At 37.5% G+C, this 12,560-nt stretch overlaps 1 protein-coding gene across 7 annotated transcripts in view; it reads left to right on the top strand.

The window, feature by feature from the left end:
• Positions 1–12,560, top strand: part of MPP7 (membrane palmitoylated protein 7) — a 159,393-nt gene that overhangs the window by 84,915 nt on the left and 61,918 nt on the right. For all 7 annotated transcript variants that reach the window (XM_032113221.1, XM_032113155.1, XM_032113451.1 and 4 more), the window contains one exon: positions 8,680–8,757. In XM_032113221.1, the coding sequence (XP_031969112.1) occupies positions 8,680–8,757 (78 nt within the window). The remainder of the gene's footprint in view (positions 1–8,679; positions 8,758–12,560) is intronic.

Consider the following 12,560-nt stretch of genomic DNA (forward strand, 5'->3'; position numbering starts at 1 on the left):
GCACCAAGGACTTGCTTGCCATATTTCCACTACTGGCCACGTTGCCCCACCAGCCAGTATGGGCATTGCCAGCCGCTGCACTGGCTGCAAGGCCCTGGCCGCATGGCCCCACCACTCCACACCGGCCGCTCCTGGCGCCAGCCGTGTGCCTGCCTCTGGCTCTGGGAAGGCCCTGGCCGTGGCGCCTCCTCACCCCTTGGAAGAAATGAGGAAGTGCGCTCCTTTTTCTCCCTTCTTAAATGTGTCATCACAGAGGCGTTACCAACTTCTCTAGTTGGGCCAGCAACATGTCCATAGTCAGAGCCTTCAGAGATTGGCTCTGCTGGACATAGTAGAAACTTCCAGGAGTTTTTCACAAAGCCACCTCTTTGGCTACCTCTGCCTCCACCAAAAAAACCAAGCTGTGTTAAACTAACACAGTGGTCTTTAAAGGTCAAACCATTCTATGGTTCTGTGCTTGGAGTTTGGTTTGCATTCTTGTAACATGACTGCAGAAATTTTGGTAACTTCAGAGCCCTTTGGTCCTGATATGCATATTTAATTGTTGGCTCTATTCAAATAATGGACTCAAGTATACATATGACACATAAAAAGAGTGTTGGAGGTTTCTTTTGTTCATGTCTTTTGCTATAGCACAAAATTGAACTAGTATTTTTTGCAACTTCAGGACCTTGGTAACAGGCTTCTTTTCCTGTAATACCTCTAATGTTCCTTGCAGTGTTAACATGAGTGGGTTTAATCTTCAATGGATATAATGTTTTAAGATGACAAATTAACAAAATCCCATCAAGTTTAGTCTTAGGCCTCATTTTTGAAACTGTATTAAAATGTCCAGTTATAACCCTTGTCCACTCCTCAAAAAGTCAACCCTTGTCAGCTCCTCAAACACCCTTTAGCAGCAGATGAGGTAAGGCTCCAGCTAAGGAGCTTGGGTTTCTATCCAAGAATTTAGATGCCCTTTTGGTAATTTCGTTGCTCTAGGTGGTTGGGAGGGGAAGAAACAAGTGCTGCAGAAGGAGTCACCACTGATGCCTTAGGATTTTAGCTTTTATATTTTTCATATCCTGTAATGCTTTAGTGTGTAACTCTAAAACTCCATATAGCCTGTTGGCTACTGTTCTCCCATTTTGGTTAGACAAAACATATCCTCTCTAGGCCTGAAACTCAAGGACACCTTACTTTCTCAGGCCCTGAAATATGTAAACAAAAGTGGGTTAAGGGGGAAACAAACTTGGGGTAATGACTTCATTACCTGAAATTGTAATTGAAGGATTAACTCCTGATATGCAAATGGACCAAGCTTACGAAAGTATGAAAACCTGTGACCCGGTCGTCCATTTTGGGTGTAGCCCCTGAGGACTTTGACTGCCCAAAGTGTACCTTGAATGCCCTTCAATAAATATAACCACTTTTATTATCCTGATTTTGTCTAGCCTCTGTTTTTAGGGAGCCCCATAAGGCATCACCACCACCAGCTGACCAATGCCCATCCAGTCTCCAAACAATAGCTGCTTTGGAAAAACATGACATTATATAGTGTGAAATATCCCTCTGGTCAGTTGGGGTCAGCTGTCCCAGCTGTGTCCCCCACCAGACTCTTGGCCACCTCCAGCCTACTCCCTGCAGGGCACAGAGCAAGAGCAGAGGTAGCCTTGATACTGCACAAGCGCTGTCCAACAATAGCTAAAGCCTTGCTCTGTCATCAGCACGGTTTTGGTCACTGATCTACAACACAGCACTATACAGGCTGCTGTAGTCCCAGCCAAGCCCATTGCAACAGTTTATACCAGACAGTCTGAAGGCGTTCTCATTTATTAGTGGTTTCATGCTATACTGATAAAGAAACTTTCAATTGTTTATTGTAGTGCAAGTTTTTAGTTCTTTCATTAGGGTTATCTGATGTTCTGAGTTTCTTCTGACTATTAACTTTTAGCTGTTCAGGCAGAAATATTTCCACACCATTAGCCTGCTTTTGAATTGTTAGGAAATTCATGCTTCTGCTTTTTGGAAAAAAGGCTTAAAGGAGAATTGCTCATCTGTTGTGCTGAAACTTTTTGCTGTGGCAAATTGGGCTAGAATTGAAATCCCTGAATATCTGTTTTTAAGCCTTCAGAGGCTTGCTTTGATTCTTGTAACATTCTCTCAGAGGCCTTTCTGCACTGTGCAATCACTTATTTTATATTTGAGGCAGTTTAATGTTACTATGGGGATTGAAATGCTCTTTGCAAACTTCGAGTAGTTAGCTATGATTTATTCATTTCTGTTTTGTTTGTGTTTTCTAAAATACATACTGCTAATTTCTTAGCCATATTCTATGTCTCTAACTGCAATTCAATTGGTATGACTAGAATGTGATTTAAAGGCTGTATGTATTCTAAGTTTTCCTACACCTTGTGTTCATCATGCCATAGTACTGCAGAGTTGTTCATGTATTTAAGTTCCTTAGTGTACCAAAGCTGCAATGATAAGGACTATAGGAAGGTTTGGGAACAAATGTGTAGTTTTGCATTCAGTCTGTATTTTTGTCCTGTGTAAATGGGCTTACAGACCACCACTGAGTGATGAAGATAAATCAAAGAGTTGGCTAATTTTTCTGTTACTTTCTTGTGATACAGGAGGGTTCTGGAAGGAGAAAGGAAAGGAATTAAACAATCTTTTAATTAAAATTCTACATCAAGCAAAATATTCATTCTCTTCCAGCAGAGATGATGCTATGCAATTATCATTTCTGAATGGTTTTAATAGTTATTTTCATTTGTTTCTTTGTAACCCATCATTTCTTTTTTTCCTTCTAGGTTATTTGTTTTACCTTGACTCAAAATTGTTGGTAAATTTAGACAGTGAACTCGAGTGTCTAAATCCCAGCGTAAAGGTCATATTAGTGATCGAATGAAAACCCTAGTTCTTGTCTTGAAATCTCCCTGTATAGATGTTGAAACTATTCACAAATATGTCTTTTATGGTCATGAGTGCCTTGGAATGGTTTCTCTTGCTTCAGATATTCCAGATGCCGAACACAAATTGCAGATTAAGCCAAAATTAGCACTTACTTCTCCCTCAACAGTTTTTCTTTTGCTTTCTTTTTCCATTCTCTTAATCTGTTGTGGCTTCTTAATGTATAGATGCTTCTCTTTGTAGTAGCACCACTTTGTAGTGGTGCCACTAGTGGAGTGAAATAATTTTTTGCAAATGTACATGAACCTGAAGCTTTGGTGGATAGGTAACAGCTTCTCTGTGTACAAGAGTCTTCCATTATGCATCCATGTAAGTGACTAAGCCAATAAATAAATACAGAAGCTGCATGGCTTTTGTCAGTGCTTTGATATCAGACACTCTCGCTGTCGATATGTGATGAAAAATACAATGAAGAGAGCAGTTAGAGGAGATGTTCTTCCAATTGTTATGGACTTTCTACAACAGTATACTCAATGCCTGTCTTCTAGACACATCTTGATGCTTTGTGTGGGTGTTTATATCGGCATTCCAGTTCAGATCACTAGTGCGTTTTATAAAGCAATTTCCCATCTTTTCAAGTTCTGCTGCTTTGGTTTACATCAGCAGTCCAGTATATGAGATGGGTTCCTTTCTGCTGAAATAAAACAAGCAGATAGCTGCTAATGGGTATTCAGCAGGCCAGACTAGGATAGTCCAGAGAAAAACCCGGGAAATGTATATGATGTGGTGCTTAGGTCCTTAGTGCCAATTCTTCTGTTGCATTAAACAAAGATAATTTGCATTTTTTCATGTATGCACATAATAAAACAAATTTTGCAGGTACCTTATCTTTATGCTGAGTGATATCTCATCCCATAAAATAAAACCCAAGTAAGGGAATGTTTATATAACTCATAAGAGGGTATAAGCTTCTGATGTTTCTCAAAAGGTGAAGCACTCTGGTCCAGAATTGCTGTCTGCCCCAGAATGATGGTCAGTGCAAAATAATCACAAGATCCTCTTCAGCACCTCCTGTCAGGAAGGTATCATTACCATAAAAAAAGCTCGTATCCAGAGGTGTTGACATCTTTGAGTAGTTGGTGACACCTCAGTGTGGTCGGACAGAACATTTTCACACTGTGTGTGACAGTTCTTGTCTTTTATGTGCTGCTATGGCTCACTGATGGCCAGGGGTTTTTGGGTTACAAGTGTTTGCATATAGTATTCTTACATACACTTACTCTTTACCTATGCCAACTGTTCTCTCAAAAAGACTAAGTTTGTCTTCTGTTAACTCTTTGGCACCTTTGGCACATGCTTGTCCCACTCCCCTGTTTTATTTCTATCATATTATATTAGAACTGTACACAGAAATTAAGAAATCTAAAAGGAGAAATTAAGCTTATTTTGTAGGAGTCTTTGCTTAAGATTTTTATTTTTCTGATTTAGAAAGCTCCTCTTGCGTTTTGAAATAGTCAAGGCTGAGGACACTGCTCTGCTCTATTATAGAAAGCTTAATTCAGTCTCTCTGGGAAAATCCAGAAACAATTTTTCTTGCTTACAAGTGTGCCAAAAATTGTATAAATTTGCAAATGATTATTTTTCCCTCTTGGGGCATAACTTCAGAGTAGATTGTCAGTTTTTGCAGAACTTCATAATTCTTCTTACTCTACAGTGAAAAGAATAGGTAGTCATAAAAAAAAAAAAAAGCCCCACAACTTAGTCATCTGTTCAGCAGAACAGCTTTTAATGTTTTATTTACAATATATAATTCTTGCTTTAACAGACTTGGTCTCATCTGTGAAGAGATTTTCAGCACTGAGGCTTTACATGTAAATGTCAGAAGAACTTAAAACAGATGTACTATATTTCCTATTTTTAAGCATGATACAGTCCTATATTTTCCATACGTTGTATAAGTTTCTAGTAGAGAGAAGGCGATGGTATTAAAGTTACTGGACATCCGGTATTGTCGCACGATGTAAGCTAAAGTTGCCTTTTGTATTAAATAGAATTCTTTAGATTGAAGCTCAAAAAAATGGATGCAAATATGATAGCTCTTATCTTGAGTAGGTGAATGCTCTCACTTCTACTTTTGAATACACTCTCTCAAAGTGTTCCAGGGTGGTTTTAATTTCTGTTACAGTTTAATTTCATTGAGTGAAGTTTGTAAACGGGCGAAGTATTTGCACCACCTTGTCCTGTTTTGCTTTTCATTTCTGTGTTTGGCTACTTCACATTATTCATGTTCACCAATGTAGTCGTTTAATCTAGGTATTCAAATTTCAAATTCTACTTGTATAAGAATTGAAATTTGGAAATGCAGTGCTAGGCGTGCATGTATTAGCATGATTTAAAAATTTCATGTTTGAGAAAATAATTAACTGAAAGATAGCATGTGGAGAGGTTGTCAAAGCATATGGCGGTGTGCGCAGTAGCTTTTTAAAGGTGTTTGTCATAAATGCAGTCATTCATCACCCTGAATTCTGGTAAGTTCAAAGGCCACCAGGTGAGCTCGCAAATGTGCTCTGTCATCCTCGAAAGACAACAGAGGTGACCTAGTGCCCAGTGAGTAGGAAAAGGCAAGTGCTGTGCTCGTCTTCAAAAAAGGCCTAAAAATACAACATGAAGAACTAGAGGTCAGTCAGCAGTACTGTGATCTGTGGGGGAAATTATAGAACCAACCACCTTGGAACACATTTTTGGACACAAGGAGGGAAAGACTTGCCTGGAAATGCATTTTTGCTTCACTGAAATGTTTGCTTTATCAGTGGAGTTGCACTAGATATCCTGTCTTACTGCATTCAGGAAGCTATTATATAGAAGTGCGGCATACATTATGGATACATTAGTTATCCAGGAGTTAGAGGTGTGAGGTAACTGTTTTTATGATGCATGTGGTAATTTTATACTAATGTGAAAGGTAATCCCTGTATTGCACATTGATTGCATCTTTGTGCACAGACTGGTGGTTTTTAATTTCCGTAGGTATATCCTTTAAATTACAAAGATGTAAAAGACAGATGTTGTCATCTAATGATCTGATTTAAAAAATAGATTTAACTAATAAGGCGAACTACTATCAAATAAAATCAGATATTTGAGGGAAAAACCCCACTGTGTATTGCACCTCAAGTGGAAGTGCCTGAGGTTGCAGTGTCTGTTACCATAGACCATGGAATGTTTATCCCTAGAGTCACTCATTGTGCTAGTAAATTAATAAATTTTTCCACCTGATGTAGCAAAAGCCAATATCTAGAACTGTCTAGTAGCAGTTAAATTTTCCTGCTTACTTGTTTAGCTTCTGGTTTTTTTTGGGTTAGGCAGTTACTCTCTACAACTCCATAATCAAATAAAACCTTAATGATTGTCCTTAAATGCTTAACTGGAGTACCATATCCACTCTTAGGAAAACAAAAATTTGTTTTCAGTCATTTCTAGCTATAGACAGAGCCAATAACTAGTTTAAGTTACACTGTGCCACCTCTTGAAAACCTACTTTTTGTTGCATGAATTTACACTTGTATAACATTTTTCTCAAAGATGGTTTAAACAAGACTGTGTCCACGTCTTTTTGTTTGGTTGGCTTTTTCCTTTTTCCTTTTTTTAATTTCAGTGGTAAAGTTGCCCAGGATAAAACCAGCTTCATCAGCAGTGGCACTTCTTTTTTCTTTGAGAAACTAGGTGGTAGCATAGGCAACTGCTTCTGACCGCAGAGCTGACGGAAGCTCAATCTGGGTAAAATCAAGATGTTGCTGAAACAATCAAAAAATGATGGATTTGAGACTTTGTGATTTACTGTGCCTTTTAGTTATTCAAGTTCACAGTCTAAGTAAATCACAAATTTCTGCCAAAGTTGGGGAGCTGCAACTCCTTGTTTTGTTTAGTTTCTCTGCTTTGTGAGCTAGAAATATGAAGTTGTCCAGTCACTTACAGTTTTGTGAAATCCAGTATGAATTAGTCTAAGTAATTGCTTAGTAAACAATGTCTACATAAGCAATGTAAAATTCAGATTCATATTCTGGAGACAGTAGTGCTTTGCATGTAGTTTCCAGATGAGAACAAATTATTTTGCAACTTAGAAATCAAGTGACTGTAATGCTTTCATGCTTCACCATGACATGTCAGAACTTCAGCAACTCCTTTAACCAATGACATACTGAAATAATCTTATTAAGATTGCAGAAATGATGAAGGAATCAATCAAGACTGAGACCTTGCTATGCCATAACGTATTAACATGCTCTTTACTTCAAACAACATATAGTCTAAATGAGGAAAAACAGGTGTGGACTTAGGGTTATGAAGCACAGCAGAAGACAGGAAAAATGGCAGGCACAAGTGTCACTGACACGGCATTATCTTGTTATGGATGTAGTTGTGAAAGTACAGTTTAAATTAAAAAGAATGGGCTTAAAGAATGAGCTTTAAATTAAAGAGTGAGGGAGTCCTAGACAGTGAGAGGAGTGAGTGCTGCTGCGGGAGAAGTAAGCAGAGAAAAGCAAGTGTGGAAGAAGGGGAAAGGTTGGAGGGAACACTTGGTGCAAAATGAAGATGATCTGGTGAACTCCGAGTGTTTTCAGTGTGTGAAGAGTGGTTTGGTTGCTCTTTAAATCTATCCCCGTTGCCTGGCATCTGTCCCGCTACTCCCTCAGCAGCGTGCTGGGGAGTGTTAGGGTATCATTGGGGATCCTGTTTCCCAAGGACATGAGGGAGTCCCCAGCCAAGTTCTGCACCCCACATCCTCTGCCAGACCTTGTTTACCCCTCCTTGCTGAGCACAGAAGTCCTCGATTTAGCTCCTTCTGCAACTCCTCCAACCATCTGGAGTTCATGCCTCCTTCAGAGCAGTAGAACTAAAGCATGAAATCTATGAATGTGTGGTATATTTGCATTAGTTCCGACTACTGTTGTCTCTTTTTTTTAGATTTTAATTAATATTTGTATATGCATGTATCTTCAGGAAAATTATGTAAATGAAGTTAAATGTTTAATATAGTCCTTTATGCTATTCTGAAATAGCTTTAAAGAAACTTGTTAGAAGCCTTAAAATACTTTGGGTCTTAAAAAGCATTCATACTGGAAAAAATCTAAATTTTGAAAGGCATAACTTGTGGAGGAGGGAACAGGGTGGTGTTTAAATGATGGTGTATCCTTTCCGTTTTTGAAAAAACCAAAGCACAGTGCATCTTTAATGTTGATAATTCCTCATTAAAAACCTTAACTTGCTGAAGAACTGCCTTTCTTTCAGATGTGTCAGAATTCATATTAGCACTATTTTGCCCTTGTTTCTGAATTATTTTAATGACAGCAGCCGCTCCATCAAGTTGTCTGTCAAGATGTGGGTGGCAAGCTATTATTTCACTTCATAAATCATAATTTACAGGGGGTTTTATATCCCTCTTGGGGATAAACACTTTATGCTTTGTGTTTTCAGCAGCAATATAAAATGTAATTGATACTTGAAGCAATATGTTAGAAATATGGACAGAGAAAGCCAGGAGAGAAAAATCACAAATGTTTAGTTTTTCTGTGGGTTGGTCTGCATACTGAGCATTTTTTCCATCTGATTTCATATTCTTAGCACTTCAACAGAGGATGATGATGAATTGCATTTACATGATTGCTGCCTGTAGGTTACTATAAGGATGTTTAGTTACAGTCAGTCAACAGACTCAACAGGGTTGTTTTGTACCATTTCTCATGCTGCTAAATAAACTTACCACTTTGTACTATTGTCTTCCAGATTCATGAAAAACTGCATTATTATGAAAAACAGAACCCGGTGCCCATACTCCATGGTGCAGCAGCCTTGGCAGATGATGTAAGTGTCCCTTGCTGAGATCAGTGGTACCAAGTCTCCCAAAAAACTGTCTGCAAGCAGAACTCTTCACAGTGCAAACATACGAATGTAATCCTCTGAGCTGAACTCATAAGAAGCTGCGAAGGTGTCCAAAGGTTCTGTCATCACTGGGCTTGTTGCTGATACTTGATTTTTATTCACTTGCATGTTATAAAAGCATTGCATCTAGATATCTTCTTGTTCTGCTTTAGTAACCAAGCAATAAAAATTACAGGTTGGAACTCTACTGGGAGGGGAAAAGCTGTCAACTATTACTGTTTTGAGAAAGTCACAGACAAGAGGAATGCTTTGGAAATATAAAGACAAATGAGATATCAGCACTGCTGACAGAACATGAGAAACGACAAATAATATTACAGAAATGAAGCATATGAAATGCCTAGGATGGAGGCTTGTTAAAAAAAAATCAAAACTATTTAAGAAGAAGTACAGTAGTGATTTATTGATATTGGAGCTTTCCAAATTGCCTTCATAACCAAAAACTAAATTGTAAAAGTGGTCAGCATTGATGGAGTAGTTAATTTCCTGTTACTATAATTTTTATTTTCAAGGAAAAGAATCCAACCTGCCATTTCTTGCTATTTGGTTAATTCTAGGATTCAGATGAATTGTGAACACACCTGTATAAACTATGACTGAACCCGAGGTAGGCCAGAATAGAGAAATGTTTAATAAACTGTGGTTTAGGTGAAATCCAGAAATCTTTGTTGCAATTGATGATGTCAGGTTGCGTTTTGGAAAAGGCAATATGTATTTGGGTCCATTTAAAATACAGCATGTTTGAAACTTCACATGCTTTATAGATGTTTTAAAATCCTAACTATCTATTTATATAATTAATAGATTTTGTTTTTTAAATATAACAAATGATTAAATGTCGTGAATTGAGATTGGTAGCATTTTAACAAAAAATTCAATTAAACTTATTTGAAGACTTGAAAAAAGGATACATGGTAATTTAATCATGTTTCAGTAGGAAGAGAGTTATATCCTGTAACATACCAACTATAATAATACATTAGCCTTGACATCAGGCATATATTAGTAATATTTTTTTAACCTTCACATAGCTTTGAATAATGTTGATAGTAATTTTGAAAATTAGAAAGCTGGTTGAAATTCTCTTCATTAAGTTCTTGCTGACATATTAATAATCCTTGATAATATTTGTGTTATGGATCTCTGGGCTAAAATTCTCAATAAAAATAATTTCTTATTTTTGGATGCAAAACTTAGTGTTTGATACTTTCAGAAATGCTGAGCAATCTCATTCTTTGTTCAGACCCATTTAAAATGTATAGTTTTGGAAATCCCCAAATTAAAGTACTCTGTCACTCCTCAGTTGAGACAGGTTGGGGCTTTTAACCCTATGAATGTATTATTATGTACATATGGTAGTATTTTTAACTGTACATGTTGGGACATGATTGTCTCTAGACATCTACTTACTTTATATGTACACCTTCTTTTTAATAGATACTGTTGCTGGTTCTTCATTAATTATGTGTAGCGGAACTGCCAGTTTTTTGGGCACTGTCCCATAGGGTAAGGATGTCCTTTGGTGGCTGAAGTCAGGCTAGCACACTGCAGAATTTTCTATGTTTCGATAGCTATCAGCAAGTTTTGAGGAAGCAAATTTACATGCAGTGGGCTTTGTAACTCCAAAACTCATGAAGTTTCAGGATTAAAGTGCTATTTGTTTTCTGGCATGTTTGTCTGACTGGTTGTAAACTTCAAGGATTTAAGAGCATGTTGATGTTATAAAACACACTTTCATTTCAATAGGCTTTAAATTAATGTTTTCTCTTCCTACTGATAGTAACTGTTCTGTAGTTAAAGAAGGAGATATTAGCAAGTAGATATTTCCTGCTTGATTTAAAACCCAAATCTGAGGTGCTGCTATCATAAATAAAACTGTTTAAGGACTGTGTTTTTATTTTTGTGTTATTTTTTAAAGCATGTTTAGAAGTAACTATTGTGGCAAGGCTTTTCTAAACATTTTCGTATTATTCCTGGCTGCCATACCTTGTCTCCCCTCTCTCCCAAGGACTTTCAGGCTGAATTTCCCATCAGACATTCTGTTTGCCTCTTATTTTGAAGCAGCAGTGTCCGACATAAGGCTCAATGATTTCATTCAAATTATCTAAATATCTATCCTGGTTCCAGCCAGGACAGGGTTAATTTTTTTCTCTAGTTGGGAGAGGGCATGGTTAGGACATGGAGGTTATTCCATACCACCTCATGCCATTTCAGAGAGTTCATGAAAGGGACTCTCTTCCCGGAAGAAAGGGTTTGTTCCAATCGACAAAAGGGGGTGGAAGAAGCCATCCAGTATTGTCTATTATCAGGGAGTTTTTCCATATGAATAATTTCTTTTTTTTGCACCTTTTATTATTAATATTGTTACTATTACTTATTTAGTAATAGCATATACATATAGTATAGTACATTTTCTTAACACTGTTTCCAGTAAATTGTTCTTACTTCATCCTGTGATCTTTGCCTTTTGTGCCTCCAGTTGGAGGGGGAAGGGAAAGTGGTGCGTGGTTTTAGTGGGAGTACTAAATTGGAGAATACCATTCCTAAACCACGACAATATCACTGGCAGGATAGGTATATACAGCAAGTAAGGCCTCTAGGTTGTTAGAAAGACTGTTCTGGCAGAAGAAGTTTCAGAACTTCCTCCAGAAGCTTTAAAGACCAGTCCCTGGTGCTCCCCATCTTGCCAGCCTCACTCCACATCCAGTCCTCTTCCTTGCTTTTCTTCCCCTCTCTGTAGCGGCAGCTTTTCATAAAGAGCTTGTTGAAATGTTATGGTTCCCTCAAGAGATCATAGAGGAGGTTTTCAGACAGTTTTCCTGCAGTCTTTAGCATAGGAGGAGATCTCATGGTGTCAGTGTGTCCAGAGTATGCCATGTACTGCTTCTGGTAGCTGTTTCAAATCTCAGCCCTTTAACAACAACAACCACAAATCCAGTCTAAAACAGCTGAGGTGATATCTGTTTGCTAATCTGAAAACACGACTTTGTCTTTCAATCTTTGTTTTCCTTCTCTTCTATCACAAGGTATTAAATGTGCCTAAAACTTTCATTAAAATATTTGGAAAATAGTATAAGTCACATGAAGACAAGTTTTAAATTATTTTATCTCTGAAAAATACTTTCTAAATTATGAGATTAAATTTCTGTTAAAGCAGTAATGAAGTATGTTTTCTCACTATTCTAAACCTTATGTATGTGCATTTGCATTTGCACCACCAAAGCAAATGCCAGTTCTGCTGGAGTTGGTACTTGTGCACAGTTCATCTGAGAGAAAAATGCTGAAATGGTCATTCTGCTGAGAGGTTTCTTGTCTTCATCAGTGAAACACAAATTAATATATTGATTTTATTCTCCAGTGATGAGCAGTATAGTCTAAAGAATTAAAAGAGAATCAAGGGTAACCCATGTCATATACCTGCTGTCATTCCTATCACAGAATATTTTCAGCTTTGCAGGGCTTTTCCTTAAAACATGCAGACTCAGTTGCAGTCAGATTACCTCAATATTTGGCTTTGTGTCTAAAAATATTTCATTCTGACCTTTCCTACAGAGATTGTTTTTTAATCTTTTGGTATTAAGACACAAATATTGTTAATATTAGCATCAAGGTACTTGCTGGATGTTTTTAGCTATGAATTATGGTTCAAAGTCTGTAGGATAGTAGGTGATGAATTTTTGTTACTCTGTTTAATTTGAAGGTTAAAAGAAAAAAAGGTATTGAGA

The sequence above is a fragment of the Corvus moneduloides genome, chromosome 1, assembly GCF_009650955.1.
Source record: "Corvus moneduloides isolate bCorMon1 chromosome 1, bCorMon1.pri, whole genome shotgun sequence".
Classification (NCBI taxonomy): domain Eukaryota; kingdom Metazoa; phylum Chordata; class Aves; order Passeriformes; family Corvidae; genus Corvus; species Corvus moneduloides.